Consider the following 19,053-nt stretch of genomic DNA (forward strand, 5'->3'; position numbering starts at 1 on the left):
GTTAACGTTTTTGTTTCTCAGTTTACTCATCTGTAAAATGAGGTTGTTACAGGAACCATAGGTGGTTGTGAGGAACAAAGAAGATAATGCATGTAATGTGCTCAGCACATGGCCTGGTACATAGAGTTAAATGAGTGTTAGCTAGCATTAATAGTGAAAATTTTGAAATAACTTCATAAATGTTCATCAAGATAGTAAAAATCTCTATTATGAGATACCATACTATGGGTTCACATATGTGTGTGTGTGTGTGTGTGTGTGTGTGTGTATACACACACTTAAATATATATTTTTAAAAGTTCATTTTTAATGAGATGAATTTAGACTCACATGGTAAGATTGGGAAAGATTTTAACCAGCATGGCCCCTATTTGGTTTGTATAGTTCTGATAGCAAAGGGTAGAAATACCTAAGCAAGCATTTAAGGTTTTAGTTCTTATACTTGAGTATGTCACATCTGCTTGAATTTCACTCACCAAGGCAAATCATATGGACTCTGCCTATTGGGAGGCATTTTAGTCACACTGTGAAGGGCATGGATGTATAATCATCTTAATAGGGAGAAAGTGAATGATAGGAACAGTAATAGTCTACCAAAGCTAACTATCCACATGTAAATATCCAATACACAGCGAGAGTGTGTGTGTGTATGTACTTTCTATTGACCTTCGGAACCTGTATCTATGGGTCATGGATGTGTGGAATATTTGTGTGTGGATTCCTCAAGAAAATGAGGTGATGATGGGACCTCAATATGAGTGATAACTCCCAATTTCTTGTGTCTCCACAGGTGAGATGTAGATACTTGGGTGATCACCAGGCTCATTCCCAACTAAGTTTTTGGTCCTTCACAGTACCCTGGATATTCAACTTTGTGTTTAGTTCCTTGTAAAAATTATTTCATTTCATTTTCACACATTATTATAGGGTAGCTATTATTATTCCCATTATAAATTAGTATGTATCATAGGCCTTCCAGAAGCGTTTTCTGATTGTTGAAAGTCTTTGGTTAAGAAGAAGAATTGTGCATGCCTATTTTGACCAGTTTCAGAGGATGGAGGTGGGAGAACTCCTTTGCATCAAATTCATAACAGTGCTTCGGGAATACAGGTATGTGCGTGGCAAGTGTGGTCATTTGTCAAACCTAAGACCCACACTTTGTGGGGTCAGGGTATCATATGGCTTTGGGATCTTGCCAACTAGAGCAGGAGGCAGATCTTAGGATCACAGCCTAGGTAGCAAGATCACATTGTTTAAAAATATTTCAGTGTAGACTGACCCAAGAGAAACGTTTGGCTTAATGGTTTTATCATTGAGATATCCTGTTCCTTCTGTGAAAATATGTCACAAAAGTTAAATTCCAGACCTGGTTTTCAAAAGCTTCCTGGAACTGACTAGGTGGATTACATAAACATTATACTACTGAGTAAAGAACAGAAAGAGTAAAATTGTGGGTCACTAACTTGGTGGCAGGGCATGATAGTCAAAAGACATTCAGTTAAAAAGGGAAATAAACAGAGGTAAGCAAATGTGGCAGACAGCTGACAGTCTGCATCTCTGGAGTTTGTCCTCCAAGATCTACTTGATAATATTCTAGTGTTATACCCTTACCTTTAGTATGAAAGGAGTGGCAAGTTAATGAAGTGACTGGGTTAGAGACCTGTAAAGCAGACTGACTTTGTTGATATATTTAAATGGGCACTGTCTTTAATCTATTTCCCTGGCTTTCTGCAATTTAAATTATTATATATAATTTGATGCTAAAAATGTATAATTACATCAAATGTCAAAATATGGTTTTTCCTTTTTGGGGAGAAAAAAAACTCAAGTCTCTCATCCAGGAATAGTGATTACTATAGGGCACTCACATAATTCTAACCTGAGTCCAAAGGTCTAAGTTCACATACTCAAGCAGAGGTTTAATCAAACTTTCACCCATGGCCACCACTTTCACTCAAGCTCCATATCTGATCTAGATGCTGCCAGGTGGCATCCTGCTTTTACCCTACAGGTCAAGGACATAATGGATAGCAAACACACTTTTTGCCAACCTGTGCCCCGTCATGCTTGCTTTGGTGGCATTGGCAGATACTAAGGCCCATGAATAGCGTGATGTGATTATCATTAATCTTATTGGGTTTCTGTTGCCAGGGGTGCACTCTCTCAATGAAGTCATAAAACAAAGAATTAATATGCATTCCATGATTATATAACCTAAACAAAGAATGAAAAGGAGCTGGGGTTAGACGTTTTTCTGGTAGTTAACATTGGCTCACTAGAAAACATTGGACAAGTTGCCTAAACTTTCAGTGCCTTGGTTTGCCCATCAGTGAAATGTGCTCTCTGTACTGTGAGGTGAGAACAGTCAGATCCTGGATTTCAGAATTGTTCAACAGACACCTTATTCAAACATTCAGCAGTACTTATTGAGTGCATACTATGTGCCAGTTACTGTTTAGGTATAAACTCAACATATCCTAAAAGTGAAATAATTATGTTTCCTTCCTCAGGCCAGCTTTTATCTCCTGTATTCTCTCAGTGGTGATATCAATATGCACCTAGTTATCCAAGGAAGAAGCCCCTGGAAGTCAATCTCAACATTTCTCCTTCTCTCAGCCCTATATCCATTCAGTGACAAGTCCCCTCAAGTGTACCCTCATCAATTAAAAAACTCTATTACTCCCTTGCTAACCCTGCCTCAATGTCTTTACCCTTCTGGTCTCTGCCCTGAACACTCTTCTCCCTGGTATCATTCAGATCTTAGCTCAAATGCCATTTTCTTAGTTGCATGTTGGTCAACTCATCAAGAGCTGCTCCCCAGTTCTATTCTTAATCCCATCACCTTGTTTTATTTCCTTATTAGCACTAATACTACCTGATAACTTATTTTTAGCCCCCTCCTTTTTGCCTGTCTTAGATCACTAGAATCTAAGCTCTGTAAGTGCAGGGACCTTATCTGCTTTGTTCACCTCTGGCCTAGACACTGGATATAAAGTCAGTGTAATTACTGTCTATTGTACTCATCTGGCAAAACCAACCCTGGTAAGGTCCAGTTCTCTACCTATTCCCCACCTGCGCCTAACACACACCATGCTGACTGGTTTTATAACCATAAACCTCAAGAGTCCCTTGTTACTACTTGCTATTTCTCAAGTCAGTTCACTCCCCCGTTTCCTTAGACAGATATTTCACAGCTCTCCCTCCTTAAACCTCCTAAAACTCCTCCCTCCTCAAGCTCATCTGATGACCTTGTTTCTTATTTCACTTAGCCAACAGAGACTATCAGAAGAGATTGCCCAGATACATATTCTCACCACCAGATCTGTCCTCTACGTGTTCCAGTGCCTGACTGTGCTCCTATCTAGGCTAAGCCCTCCATTTGTGCATTGGTCCCACCTCCTCTCAAAGAACATCACTCCTGCAGCATCCGTTTTTTTCTCTACTGGATTGTTCGTGTCAGCATTCAATGTGCTCTAATATCCATGTGGAAAATTCCTTAGATTGGAAAATGTATCTCCATGAGCAGAGGGTGTGGAAATGCCAAACACAGAAAGAGGCTGGCCACTCTAGTTTGGTTAAGTAGTTGAGTTTATTAAGGGAAACGTACACATGAGGTGTGTCTTGTGTGGTCTGCAAGACTAAATAGCTCTCTTCACCATTTGACAGAAACTAAAGAATTATAGAGGGTAAAAGAGGGAATAGTAACAAGTACTAGTGTTGGGGGCAGAGATGTTGATCATGCTCTGTTGACCATGATTGTGACGGGGGGGGGGGGGGGGGGGGGGCACCTAATAGAAACAGGACCATAATTGTTTAATGATGATTCACTTTACTAACTATAGATAAGAGGTTTCCTTACAGACCCAGAGAAACTGGAGGATGTGCTGCAAGAAGAAAAACAGAGCTGTAAAAAAAGATAAGAGATGACTTGGTCCCTGGATGAGTCCATTGCTTAGAAAAGGAAATGCATTTCGAGAACAAACAAAGGACACGATGTGCTTTCACTTGGTTGCTGTGCCTGGAGCCTGACTCCCTGCAGAAATTTGCCTCAGGAATGCTGGCCATTCTCTGGTTCTGGGAGCTTTTAACACCATTGAAAATTAACTACCTTGTAATTGGACTTGAGGATTCTGGAAGGAGACACATACCCTGCAACCATCCTCCCAGGCCTTCCCCCTTGCATGCAGCCTTCCTTCATTGTCCCTATATAATCAGCCAGCTAGTAAAGGGAGGGTAAAGCAGGTTTTTCAGAATGACCTTACTGCTCTCCTATATTGCCCGCATTATTGGAATAAAGGCTAATATATGATTCAACCCAGTCTCTGCTTAATAGGCTCAAGTGGCAACAGGCAGCCTGGACCCACTGTGTCCAGTTTCACTAGTACACGAATGCAACCAAGTATGGGAAATTACATGCTTGATCAGGTCAGGACAATGTCTAGGAACCAACATGTAGAGGGAGGCAAGGTAAGGGTACTGGGTTATCTTAGACTGAATACCAATTCATTCTAAGTTGGGGTTGTGGTAAACAATCTCTGTGCTGACCTGGATTCAAATCACAGGCCTGGCAGCTGTCCAGTCATGGAGTTGTCTGAGCTCCACACCTCCCATTAACTCTACATCCCCTTTCAGTTACTGCTCCCACGTTTCTGCTCCCTTTTACAGCAAAACTCTTTGAAAGAGGTATGAGACATTCTGCCCCCACTTTCTGTCCTCCTATTCTCTTTTTATGAATCCATTCCAATAAGGGTTTTTATTCCACAATATACATAAATTGTTCTTATCCAGGTCGTAAGACTGCCGTATTGCCCAATCCAATGGTTATCTCTCTGCCCCATCTTTATGTTTGACACAGACAGTCCACTCCCTTCTTCATCATCTGGCTTCAGGGACACCACACTTCTCTACTGTCTCACAGGCTGCCCTTCTGAGTCTCTTCTGCTGGTTCTTCCTCATCTTCTTCACTTCTAAATATATAGTTTAGCTGTCCAAGGCTTTGTCTCTTTTATAATTCCTGTCACCCCTAAGGCGTCCCACCTAATACCAAGGTTTAAGGTCCATCCTATAATCATGACTTCCATATTTATATATTCTCTCCCCTGAACTTCAAACTAATCTATTGGAGTATCTATTCACCGTCTCTACTTGGATATCTAATAACTGTTTTATGGTACTCTATCCAAAAATGAATTCTCGATGTTCCTCAAAACTCATCCTCAGTCTTCCCCCCTTCACAAATGAAAACTCTATTCTACTATTGGCTCAGGCCGAATCCCTGAACTCATCCTTTATTTCTCTGTTTCTCTCAGGTGCTCAAGCAGCGTCTTACAGACTCTTCCTTTGCACTATATCTAGTTATCTGACCACTACTCACACCTCCGCTGCCACCATGCTGGCCCGACAACCATCATCTCTTGCCCAGACTCCCAGAGTGGTTCTCTACAGGATCTCCCTGCTTCTACCCTGTCCCTTTCTTTCGACTCTTTTCATACAGCATCCAAAGTAAAACTTTTACAGGCATCATCTCACTAGGTAGCTTGGAGTCTCTCGGCTACCTTTCTTACCGGTATTTTAGATGCCAGACTCAATATACCAACAGAACACTTAGCATATAGGTGGGACCCCATCTCTGGTATAATGCTAAAACAAGTGTACTTTAAATTGATAATAATAAACACTCTTTTGTTTGAGTGGCAGATGGTTAGCATTGGTGCTTTAGTGGATAAGTCTATCAACAAAGTCTGGAGGGGAGAAAATAAGTCAAATACAGAAACCAAGACTCAAAATCCACTCACAGCAGCCACTCAGGACAGAAGCCCCTCAAGAGAAGCCAGCAAAGGATATAAATCTATATAAGGTTTTGAGAAAACACCCAAGTAGGAAATCAAGGTAGCCCTATTATGTGACTCTGTTTCTTTTTCTTCTTAACATTGATCAAAAACGACTTGGTTTTCATTTGCTTATTGCCTGTCTCCTCGTTTTTAAAATATAAACTTAATTTGATTTACTTAAATTAAGTTTGTGATTAGTGGCCTCTGTCTCCAGTGCCAACAGAGCAGTTGGCACATAGTAGGTGCTCAATCAGTATTTACAGAATGACTCGACACAGAATTAGCTTCACAAAACAGTGTTTTGCTTTTGAGTTTTTATAAATCAACCCAAAGTCGTTTCTTTCCTAGCGCACAACTAATTTCTCCCTTTTATTTTGAGGGTAGGTGAGGATGGAATAAAGTGCAACTTTAATCTGGGTTTACTAAAAGTGGAAGCGCGAAGATTAATCCAAGTATTCTGATGACATTACCCGGAGAATAACACGGTTCCTGTTCCAGCTTTGCCAATTACCGTTCACAATTCCCTCATCTGTGACGTGGGGACAATTATAGTGCCTTTTATAGGGTTATTGTGAGGGTTAATTGAGAAAATAAATCCATGTCAAGGCCTTGCGGCAGCGCCTCTAACTGCAGGGACAGATGCCGGTAATGGACCCGGAGCTCAGCGCTGGGCGCGCCCCCTGGCGGCCGCCGCGCCCGCGGCCCGACCCTTGCGCGCCCGGCAGGAAGCGCGCGCGGCGGCGCGGGGAACGCGGATGCGGAACCGATCCCGGCGGGATGGAGCGCGCGGGCGCCGGGACCTCCCAGGGCCACACGCCCCGCTTCTTGCAGACCCTTCAGACCCAGAGCGGAGCGGAGGGGGCGCGGGCGCGGGTGCAGGAGGAGGACCTGAGGCGGTGGGGTCTGACAGGTCAGTGGTCCCGGGCGAACTTCCGCCCGGCCGGCCGACTCTCTGGGACTCGCCTCTCCCGGGCCGGGACCCCGCGCCACCAACAGTGCTGGGCGCCGCGAGGGGACCGTCTCGTGGGCTGCTTTCCTGCGGGAGCCCCTGCGGCGGGGCTGGGCGGAAAAGAGCCCCTCCTGGGGCCAGGTGGCCGCTGCCCCGCTCGCGCAGCTCGCGGGTTGGCGGACGCTGCTGGGGTGGGATTCCCGGCGCCCGGCGCTTGGCGCAGGGGAGGGGGAGCTTAGTGAGGCCTTGTGCGGACGGGAGGACCTTCCTCTGGAGCAGCGGAGGGCGTGCTGGCGCCCCCGCGCTTGGGTTTACAGTTTGCGTGCCGGTGGGTTTGCAGGCCTGGTCTGGGGCTTCCAGTAGTTAGTTCTGTGAAGCTCTCAGAACTCGGCCCCCAGCTCCAGGTTTCATCGTTGACTGTGCGCGCGCAGTTCTGCGAGAAGGACCCCCTGGCTAATCCCTGCCTCTCCATGCTCTATTTGAAAATACGCGGCTAAGCCAAGTTTATCAGTTCGTCACCGCAAGTAACTGTCCATTTTACTTACACTAGCCCTGCTTTCCCTGAAGTCTCCGAAGAGCAAACCTTCATTCCCCGAGGTCTGCGGGCAGCAGGGCTGACCGTATCTCCTGCGAGTGGAGACCCAGGTGCTATTTCCTGACCTGCACTTGACCTAACCTCTCCCACCCTCGTTCTCTTTATGTATGAAACAGGGAACGTAGTGCGTGCTTTAACTGTAGGATAGAACCTTGGATCACTCATAAGGGTGTAGTGGTTAATTCATTATTTATTGGGTGCCACCGAGAGCCACATACTATAAGGTGTTGGTACAGAGGTGAGCGAAACAAATACGGGCCCTGCCCTCCTAGAATTTGTGGACTAGGTTCTGTGAGTGTTTTCAGAAGTACAAAGGAGTATTTATTGAACTGTTATGTGCTAGATGTCAAGGAAGTGTGAAAGTTTTGTGACTCTTGAAATGGAACAAAAGGTGCAGTTGTGTGTCCAGCTTAGAAGAGGGATGGATAAAGGATGACGATGAATGGATAGGATACAGACCTGAAAGAAAGACCTCCCTCTGAGTCTCTCAGTGTATAAGATGTTTCTCTGTGTTTGCAAGGAGCGTGTACCCAACTTACATATGAATTTGTGGACTTCTGTTTATGTTTGGTGTATGTTGTCTAAAGTTTATATGTTTGTGTGTTTGCCTATTTCCTTGCACTTTTTTAGGGATGATACTTTCAGAACATGTGCGAGAAGAATAAAGTCATTGACTGTAGACCTGTAGGAGTGTACACGTGGATGTGTGCTGACTTAGTGAAAATGAGAAGATAGCTAAGAGGTTGCGAGCTTGCATGAATGAGTTAGAGTAAGTACACGAAAAAGTAAACATATAGACAAAAGTGGAAACTTGCTGTTGGAAATGGATAAATTGGTAATGGAGGGAAAGGAAAAAATAGAAAGAAGGTATATCAAAGGAATAACCATTGAATATTATAACTTGAAATTCCTATTTCTATTTATCAGAATAAGTTAATATTCTGAGAAACTTTTTTTGTTGAGCTGGTTAAAAGTGCTTATTGATTTTTATTTTTCTTCTGGTAACAGTAGTACATGTTCTCTGTAGAACATTTTAGGGTAATTTTTTGTGCATAAAGAAAAAAATTTAATCTTTATACTGCTCTTACTGTTAACATGTTGTTATGTATTCTGTCAGCCCCTGTCCTACACATGCTTATTTCTTTTTTTCCTTCTTTTCTGAGTCAGAGCAGAGAGCCAAGGAGAGGTGCAAAAATGGGGTTTCATGTACATACTTTTTTGAAAACCATAATTAAAAAATATTACTTAGTTTTCTCTAATATCACTTTAGTGGGTATAGAGTATTTCAATGTATGCATGTGCCATAATTTAGGCTCTTAATTCTATTTTTTCCCCTCAAATATGTAACAAATTATTCACTTTTTAGAAGCTGATGGTTTAAATAAATATTTTATTCAGAATTTTTTCCTAGTGATTCAAAAACTTTCCAGTAGGTTTTCCTCCCCTTAATGGTGTTATATCCCATACATGCCAGTGAACTTCAGAAACCCAAAATATATTGGATCATAATGATATGTTAGGGCTGCTTTATTTTTGGAATATGCAGACCTTTTACTTATTGCTGTTTATGCCTGCTTTTCATTACTTGACATCCACCTGAGAGGTGGGCAAGAGAATTCAAACAACTCTTTGGTGGATATTGCAGATGGACACCCTCAAATTTGTTCCTTCTCCATCCCCTATGACTGTGTTACTGTATCCTAGACTCTAGAAACAAAAGACTACATTTCCCAGGCTCCCCGGTAGTTCTGTTGTGCTTGTGACTTGGCTTTTGCCAAGCAGATGACTAAGGAGGTTGTAAGGGGAAAGTGAGGGAAAGGCCACAGTCCTGGAGGGACTTGGGTTTTCTACATTTCTCTTGGAGACTAGTCCTAACTTCAAGGGGGTTAAGTGGGTACTGAGTATCCATTTCGCTGGCATGGATTGTGGCTGAGGCAGTAGGGTCCTAGAGCTGATAGTTGGAATAATAGCCTCCTTGTTTTCCCCCTCTAGGTAACTTGTCATTTTCTTTGGCTACTTTCAAGATATTTTGTCTTTAGTTTTTAGTAGCTTAATTATGAGGTGTCTTGGTGTGTATTTCTTTGGGTTTATTCTGTTCAGAGTTTGCTCAGCTTCTTGACTCTATAGGTCTTTTACCAAATTTGGGGAATTTTCAGCCCTTATTTCTTTGAGTACTTTTCAGCCCCAGCCTCTTTTTCATCTCTTTCTGGGATGCCAGTGAATGAATGTGGATCTTTTGTTAGAATCCTGCAGTTCCCTGAGGCTCTTTTCATGTGTTTTTAGTCTTTTTTTTTTTTTTAAAGAAAGAAAAAATAGTTTAATATTGAATTGGCTAATACAGAAGCAAGGAGCTTGTGCTCTAAAATACTCCCAGAAGGCATGTAGGTTACAGATTATATAAGGCAAAATCCCCAGATACCATGGGAGAGGGAGCTAGGAGCTGATTGGTCAGAGGCAAGGTAAGGGTAATAATTCATTTCTTCAGATCTTGAGGGTAGCTCTGTGGTCTTTTCCAGCATCCCAAGTTGACTTTCTCATCTGTCATGTGGATCCTATAACACTGGGCTTTGAATATAATGGTGACTAAATCTGCTGAAAAAGTAGTTTGGAAGTCAGCAAATATTTACATATTTGTAACTTCCCAGTGGAGGATTTGGCCAGTAATATTGGGGATATAGGGATTTAGGCCATATTCTTCTGTTGAAGTCCTAGAACATAGCCTGTGTGTGTGCTGAAGTGTTTGCTTTTTGGACTTGTTGTATTTTTTATTTGTAGGGATTCACCTACGCTCTTATCAACTGGAGGGAGTCAACTGGCTAGCCCAGCGCTTCCATTGTCAGAATGGCTGCATCCTGGGAGATGAGATGGGCCTGGGTAAGACCTGCCAGGTATGTTACTTAACCTCTGGTTGAGGGTGAGAGTACTGGCTCCCTACTTGGCCTCCACTGATACTGTAGGTTGGTCTCACTTCAGTGAAATATCTTCTTACAACTCATGACTACCTTTAGCTACTAGCATGTATTTTTATACTAGGCAGTGAAATGCCTGAACCTTTATTTAGAGATCATGACCTTGGAGTTGACTTTTCTAGTCATGGGGATAGTTTTGAATTGTGTTACTACTCTCATCTTACCCCTTGACATGTAGAATTTTAGTTACTGGGCAGGGTTTTTCTCTTGTAAAGCAAATATATCTGTCCCAGGGATCAAATTGTTTCTGCCCTCCTTAGCAATACTTTATCTAGTTAAATTAGCTGGATCACTTCTAATATTAATTTCCCTTCTTCAGTGAATAGTAGGGCTACTTCCCATTTTTCTGGCATGCTAGAGAAATGCAGAGGAAGTACTCTATGTTTTCTAAAATGCCTTGGACATGTAATAGTAGGACATAGTCTAGAGACCTGGAGAATCAGACGTGGCCTCTCTAGGCATTGATAAGGAGGTATTATGTAGAGATAGATGCTTCTGGTAAGATGACCACCAATGTAGTCCTGTGTTAACATTTGTCAATAGTAGGCTTGGACTGATGGGAAATCCAGACACAGACACCCCTTGGGTTAGATATAGAAGACTTACTTGTCCACAGGCTACTAAAGAAAGTCAGTGCAGTCAGGATACACAGCAGAGGCAACTTGATCAGAAACCATGGAAGTATAAATTTTTATATATCAAAAAGGTTTCACCAGTTAACACAGAATGAGTGAAGGTCTCATTAGTCCTTTTAGAAGCCCAAGTGCTCCCTCTGGCTCTAACCTTGCATACACAAGCATCAAGCTGGAGCAGTTCTGCAGGTAGGCTGTTCTGATCATGTGTTGGAGACTAAGGCAAGTACACTTCATTAATCTTGGGGTTATTTAGAATACAATATGATTTGCAAGTGTGGTCATATGAGGATATTTCTCAGGTTAATAAATCTAGTTCTAGAATATTCCCAAACTGAGAGCTGTGGAACTAGAACAAAGGTAGGTTTCCTCGTGTCTCTGGGAGCCAGGCTAACAGACTCTTGGACCAGGTACAAGGCTTTCCAGGCAGCCTTGTTTGCCTTGGACTTTGGAATTTTCCTGAGTCTAGCAAATTCAGAACTAGCAAATTTCGCTTGCTCTTTGCCTTTCCCCAGGGTGTTTATGTAGTTCTACTTTTAAGTGCTCTAAAAATATTATACCTCCAAGTTTGTCATGCTAAAATTTTGTTTAAAATTTTTGCATCTCTGTTCATGAGGGATATTGGTCTATAATTTCCTTCTCTTGTAATGTCTTTGTCTGGGTTTGGTATTGTAGTAAAGTTAGACCCATAGAGTGAGTTGAATATTCTCTTTTCAGTTTTTTAGAAGAGTCTGTGTAGAATTGTTATTGTTTCTTCCTTAAATGTTTGCTAGAATTCACTAGTCAAGCCAATTAATTTTGTAGATATATCTGGTTTAGAGTAATAAAAGATAAATTTTTTCTAAATAGTAGTCTCAGGAAAGCTAGACAAAGTGGTTTTAATCTAGTAAGGACTTATTTATTGGGTAATTTTTCTGGGCACAGTCTGGATTAGAAAGTGATAGGTAGTTAAAGAAGAAAATTATTTCTATTATAAAGTTAATGTAATCTCAGTTAAAAAAATAATTGCCACCCCATAACCACAGTACTCTAACCACAACCATGAATAGTAGTGTATGTTTTACAGTGGTTGGAATTATAGTGTACTTATAGTTTGTATTTTAGTAATCTAACACTGTCATTGTAATTTTCCATTTTATTCTGTTCTTCCCAATCATTATTTTTTATTGGCTACTTAATATTCCATCAAGATAATTGATCATAATTTACTTAAATGTCCTATAGATGAGGGGGGTGAGTTCCCCTCTTTTTGTGCTACTTAAATTAACCTCAGTGTGAACCCCTTTGGGTATTTGCTTTCTCAGTATTTTGGATTATATCCTTAGAATAGATTTTTCTCTGAAACAGTTCAGCATTTGGGGATGGGAATTTCTCAGACTTTTTGTTTTATAAAAGAGCTGTTTTCTCTGTATATCACAGCAACCTTCTAAAGAAACTTTTCTAGTCAAAAGTGTGTACAGCCATATCCTATGGTAGGCCTATTTGGCTTTACAAACATTTTCATTTTATACTCCTACTTAAGCTTATTTATTTATTGTTTGTCTTCTCACTAGAATGTCTATTCCAAGAGAACTAGTAGTTTTACCTGTTTTGTTTACTGTTTTTTACCAGAGCTCAGAACAGTACCTAGCAAATAGAAGGTACTCTATAAATACACATAGGAGGGAGGAAGCTAGGAAGGAAAGAACCTGGCAAGCAATGGAGGCTGCCATGTGGTTGGTCATTTTTACAGTCATATCCTGACACTTGCTGTATGTTTTCAGAGTAGGCCTGATCTCTTGTGATTCTTTGCATTGTTTTCATTGATTTCTATGGTCTTTCCTGATTTTTTTTCTTTGCATTAGAGGTTCAGTTGCATAAATACTGAGCACCATTGCTTATTAACTATTGATATAATTGAGTGCCATAGATTTCCTTAGCAATTACATTGAAGCTTACATGATTTCACTCATTAGGAATGGATGACTCTCCTAATGGTTACATTATTTTTTGTAAACCAAGTCTTCTGTAAGAATTTGTGTTTTCTACAATTTGTTGTTTCTCATGTGGAAATGTGATCAAAACCGCCTTCTTTTTCTGTGTTTCAGACTATTGCTCTCTTCATTTACTTGGTGGGAAGATTAAATGATGAAGGACCGTTTCTGATTCTTTGTCCCTTGTCTGTTTTGAGCAACTGGAAAGAAGAGATGGAAAGGTACAGAGTAGATGTAGCTGAAATTTTATTTTTTGCATTGATTAAGATACTTTTCTGAGTGATATGGGAAAGATGATAAAACAACATATTGTCCTAGACAATGAGTTTATATTTTTTTCAGAAAACTCTGACCTGAGGTAACATAGATAAAGACTGAGGATGTGATGGGAGGAGGGGCCAATGGATGTTATTGTTACTATTTGAGGGTCAGTCCTCATTTTCAGTAAATGTTGCTGAACTAAAGGAGAAACCATCTTTTTCATAGTGACATAGGGAGTAACCAACATGAAAAAAGAATTAGCACAAGGCCTTTTTTTTCTTTTTTAAATGTTCATCCCACCCTTCCACTTCTATCCACAGGGACTTACCCATTATTCTAGATCAGATTGCAGAGTCCCAGGACTCTTTCTGATTGCAGGGCATCCTGAGGCCTGCACATCTGCAATCCTTCCATGAAATGTATTTTTCCAGATCTGCAACCCCTTTCCCATGACTCTGCGTTTGTGTTCATCTACTTCTTTTCTTGGATTCAGATTTGCTCCAGGTCTTTCCTGTGTACCATATACAGGTGACAAAGAGGAGAGAGTCCACTTACAGCAAGACCTAAAACAGAAGCCATGTTTTCATGTGTTGCTGACTACCTATGAGGTATCCATTTGTTTCCCTACAGCAAGGCCTCTTAATCTGGGACCTTAGAAGTTGTAAAATCCACTGGAATTATATTTAATGATTTTTGAGAGCACACATTTTTCTGGGAAGTCTACTTGAATTAGATTCTCAGAGTGAGGATGTGACCAAAGGAAGCAAAGGACCATGGAGTTCTGTATCAGATATTTCTCCCTCTTTCCCGGTGGATTTAAGGTTTCCCAGGGAGGTGGCACTTGAGCTGCTGCTTGGTTGATGAGTAGGAGGCAGACAGGCAGGCAGGGGAAAAGCTTTTGTGGACCAAGGCATTATCTCTGTTACTGGAGGATGGGAATGGAGAACACTTAGTTCCAGTCTCTGTTTAAGTCCTTGTTCTTCACGCTAAGACTGGGTCACTGTAAGCAGGACTTACTCTGCTTCCTTTTTGCTTGTCTAAGATAGCGCTACTTAGAAATTATGTTCATAACTTTTTTTATTTAGCAAATGAATAAGACTTAGCTAAACCCTGTGGTTTCGGAGTGTTAGCTAGAAACTAGCTTATTAATATAAGAGTTATACCACTATCAGCCTTTATAATGTATTTTCCTTAATTTTTCAGGTTTCTTTGAAAGATGCATCATTTCTGAAATCGTGAGTATGTTGCACTTCTTCAGAAATTGTGTTGAATGTATCATGATACCCATGTCTTTTCTTCACATTTTAGTACTTTGCTCCTTTCCCAGTGTGTCTTTCATGAGTCTTATTTACAAATAGGAGGCATTGCAGGAGTCCTACAATCTAGTCCCCTACTCATTAGCTGCATATCCTTGGGTTAGTTAGCTAATCTCCATGAACCTCAGCTTCTCCATGTGTAAAATGGGGATAATTAAATCTCTTACCTTGGATGGCTGTTATGATGATTAAATGAGATAAGGTGTGCATGGTGGGTGGTTAACAGATATTAGATTCATTAAATTGCAACTTGTATAGACACCTTCAGGACTGCTGTTTGGAGATTTTACTATAATACAGGAGGTGACTGATTTGGGCCTTTTCCTGGAAATATACCAAAGTAGAAACAGTGCTACAAAATTAACTTTTTAGAAAGGGAGTGTTAAGTAGACCTCTAGTTAATTAGTTTTCAGGCTTCATATGAGCTCATGAAGTACAGGAAACTTAGATTTAACTCTTAGTACCACCTGATAATAGGGATGACATGTTGCAGTATATAATAACAGTTATAATGTAAATTAAACAAGAGCTAGACTTTAGGTAAGTAAAAGAAGATACATTGACAGAGTTTTATTCTCCATTGCATGTGTAGTTATGACATGGTTAGGTGGGGATCTGCATCTTTAATATTCAGAAACTTGTTTTCAATGTGCTTATCAATATTTTAAATGTTATTTCTCATTCAGATTCTTTTGAGTTGAATTTCTTTCATCTTATTTTGAAATACTAAAGACTCAGTCATAGATTTCATGACATCCATCCAGTATTTTGTTTCACTTTTCATTTAAGTGAGCATATGGTCTTATTTTTCTTTAGATGAAGATATGCTTTACCTCCCTTTTATTTATTTATTAATATCCAACTTAATATTTGTTGAAGATCTCTTCTCTGGAAAGACAGTGTTCTGGGAGTTATCAGAAATACCAAGAAGGTAAACCATAAAGAAGATAAACTCCAGGAGAGGGATAAGAAATATATAGGTATCTATAATACAAGGCAATATATGGGAGAAGTCTCAAACAATGAGAAGATTGTGACATAAATGTTATTAGGTACTTTATATGAATTATCCTATTTAATCTTCATGAAAACCCTAGTAGGATATTATTATCCATTTGATAGCTGAGGAAATGAGGTTAGGTAACCTATCCATGAGTAAATTTCGGAGCAGGCGTTCAAACCCAGCACTAGTGCTGTGGAGCCTCCTTTTAAGTGAGCTTCTCAAAAGATCTAGGTACACTGAGTTTCACATTGTTCAGCAGAAATACAATCTTTCTATGTCAGATTATCTGTCTTGAATCCATTCCAGGTGAATGGATCGTCTTTATTATTTAAACATAATCGTCTTTATTATTTAAAATGCTATACAATATATTTCATCACCTATAATTGGACCTATTATTTTTAGTTTTTTTCCTATTTTAAATAATGCAGCTGGGAACATATGCAGACATGCATATTTTTAAAAATATTTTGAATTGTTGAGGGGGTGGGGCGGCAACTTCCCAGGAGTGTTTGGCTGAAACCTCTTGAGAAATTATTGTTGTAACATACTATGCTACAAAATGTGCTGTGGCAGCCAGTGACTTCCATTTTAACAATCCAATGGGTGTATCTTCCTGGACATCTGTAACATTTTGTCCTGTTCACCATGTCCTCATTTTTAACATCATCCTTTTTAAGCTATTTTGGCACCATTGTCTCTTCACTTTTCTTCTCAGTCTGAATCTCAGCTCTGCCTCAAAATACTTTTATGACCTTGACCAAGTCACCTAATCTTTCTGAGCTTTAGTCTCCTTGTTGGTAAAACGAGCACAATAATGTCTACAGTAAAACCTTGATATAAAGGCCCGTCTGGCGTGGCTCCGTGGTGGAGCATCGACCTGGGATCCAGGATTTTGAGGTTGATTCCCGATCAGGGCACATGCCTGGATTGTGGGCTCGATCCCCAGCAGGGGACGTGTAGGAGGCAGCCAATCACTGACTCTCTCTCATCATTGATGTTTCTGTCCCTCTCTCCCTCTCCCTTCCTTTCTCTGAAATCAATAAATCAATCAATAAATAAAATTAAAAACAAATGGAAAAAACTCGATATAATGGACTAATTTGGGTGAGTGGGTGTCCTTTAACGCTGAAAGTGTGTTATGTGATAAAGTAGGTTTTCCAAAGGCATACGTTAAAAAATTGACAAATTAGTTTTTACTTTTGTAGACACGTTTGTGTCATTAAAATTAAGTATGTATGAAAAGTTTAATTTCATAGAAAAGTTTTCTATATGTGTTACTGTATTTTTAAATTTATACTGAATAGGTCTAGTAAATGCGGGCATTCACCAGTCACCAACAGTAAACAAATGCACGCAACTGTGGCATGGCTTAGTGCACAGTGGAACATCCTTAAAACTGCTGCAGAGTCACGCCACATGACAACAGAACCAATTACTTCGAGATATGGTGTGATCACATGCTAATCATTTCCTGAACATTGTTTTTATGAGTGGTGGCTCTTGGATCTAAACATGTATACTATAGTTGTAGATATGTAATATTTATTTATGTTGACAAAATTACTACAGTGTTTATTCCAACACATCGCCTATATGCTAAAATTTGTTAAAAGTAACAGTGAATTAAAAACAAAAAAAATAACCTGTTAATTTAATTATAAGCAAATCTTGGTTAAAAGCATTTTAAAATTAACAGGGTGTTAATTTTCACATGTGACACATGGAACAGAGATTTTGTCCATTAAATCTGAAATCCATTAAATCAAGGTCTGCAAAATTGAGAATTTACCATACTTACCATATTCTTGTAGATTGAATAATGTACATGTGGAGCCAAGCTCAGTGTCTGGCACACAGTAGGTGGTCATAAATGTGTCCTTTTGCTTTTTGTCTCTGGCTCCTTCCTTTCTGCCTTCAATGCATAGCTCTTTCCTATCTTGAAAAATAATTTCCTTAATTTTAGTACCTTATCTGGATATTGTTGTATGCACATGGTAGTCTCTCAGATAAGAAGGCAATCTGAGTGTTTCTAATAGAATGGGCTTAATATTCATCTTCCCACCAAAACTCACAGTTTTGTAGTAAGACTTTTGGATGTGAGATATGTGTTTGAGTTACACAAAACTGAAAGCTTGAATTTTTCTCTCACAGCTTCCATTGGAGTGTTCTTGTTGTGGATGAAGCTCACAGGTTGAAAAACCAAAGCTCCTTGCTGCATAAGACACTTTCAGAGGTAAACTTCTAGGATAGTCTTAGTTTTTATATAACTCCCTTGTAAAAGATACTAGTTTAGGCTTGTATAGAGCCAATTAAGTTGAAACATTTTTTTCAGTCACCTTTCTGTAGGGCTGAATGAACATTTTGTGGGTGACAGCAGGTACTTAATATAGCCTAACTTCTTCCTCTTATCTTTACTAAAATCTGGTTATCCAGTGAATATGTTTCTGCACCAATAAAATACATTGTATTTTTGGAAATGTTTCAACTGTCTTTAAAGGAGCAATTTCTTTAAAAAAATAATTTTATTATAATTCTTCCGTCTAATAGCAGATATATCCGATATATTGTACCCCCCCACCCGCTGTTTACCTGTTGAAAAAATTTGACAGTTCACATAGAGCCACAAAGAGACTGATTTCATGCCATTGAATATTACCTTCAATCTTTCTTGTCTTTGTCATACTTTTGAGTATGACACCCTTGATCTCGTTTTCTTCTCTTCATCTCTGACATCATTCTGGCAAAGTAGCTGAGAAATGTCATTGTAGCCCTGAGGTTTGCCATCTTTTCTGAGGGGCAAGTGCAACAGCTTGTGCATGTAAAGTGCCCTTCTGTTTAATCAAGTAAAGGCTTGTTCATTCATGAGACCACATGTGCAAATTTCTGTGACTATCATTGAAGTTTGGTTCCTGTCCTATAATCAGTTAATAAATTGAGAGATCATTTAAAGAGAAATCTTAGATCTGGATTTTATATTTACTGGCTAAAAGTTGCAGTTTTTAGCATTTTAATGCAGATATGGCCACTATTATTGGTCCTGTCTCAAATATTGCTATCCCCCGGTGACTCCCTCTCTGCTCTATTGCCTTTTGCCTTCTTTTTAGGGACTTAGAACAGTGTCTCTTCCCCAAGGGGTTTACATATGCTGTTGTCTAATCTTACAAGGGGCTGCTTCATAAACTACCAAGTTAGTTTACCAATTTACAAGGGGAAGAAGAGAAGCAGGTATAGTAAAGGAACACTAGGTTTGGGGTGGGGAAACTAAGTTCTGTGGCTGGCCTCAGAGCCTTTTCTTGTTATTTATAAGAAAACTACGGTTTAGAGGGATTAAGTGAGGAAATTTTTCTATGGCATCTATGCATCCTTTTGAGGTAAGGTATAAATTGCAGATAAGTTGGTTGGAAAAAATACATTTACTGGTTGAGCTGAGAGGTGGGGAGAAGGTTACTGCCTTTCCCCCTTCCTAATATTGTTTTCAGCTTGTTTGTAAAAGTTAGAAACAACCTAAATGTGAAACAGGG

The 19,053-nt window shown here is 39.9% G+C and overlaps 1 protein-coding gene across 3 annotated transcripts in view; it reads left to right on the forward strand.

The window, feature by feature from the left end:
* Positions 1-6,608: 6,608 nt before the first annotated feature.
* Positions 6,609-19,053, forward strand: part of CHD1L (chromodomain helicase DNA binding protein 1 like) — a 42,080-nt gene continuing 29,635 nt past the window's right edge. For 2 of the 3 annotated variants that reach the window (XM_016221560.2, XM_087827896.1), the window contains exons 1-6: positions 6,609-6,741; positions 10,151-10,263; positions 13,064-13,170; positions 13,704-13,818; positions 14,414-14,445; positions 17,684-17,765. In XM_016221560.2, the coding sequence (XP_016077046.2) occupies positions 6,609-6,741; positions 10,151-10,263; positions 13,064-13,170; positions 13,704-13,818; positions 14,414-14,445; positions 17,684-17,765 (582 nt within the window). Of the gene's footprint in view, positions 6,742-7,266; positions 7,426-10,150; positions 10,264-13,063; positions 13,171-13,703; positions 13,819-14,413; positions 14,446-17,683; positions 17,766-19,053 lie in introns of those variants that run through there. The other variant, XM_087827895.1, reaches the window with a different exon arrangement.

Source organism: Miniopterus natalensis, chromosome 19, assembly GCF_054644295.1.
Source record: "Miniopterus natalensis isolate mMinNat1 chromosome 19, mMinNat1.hap1, whole genome shotgun sequence".
Lineage (NCBI taxonomy): Eukaryota > Metazoa > Chordata > Mammalia > Chiroptera > Miniopteridae > Miniopterus > Miniopterus natalensis.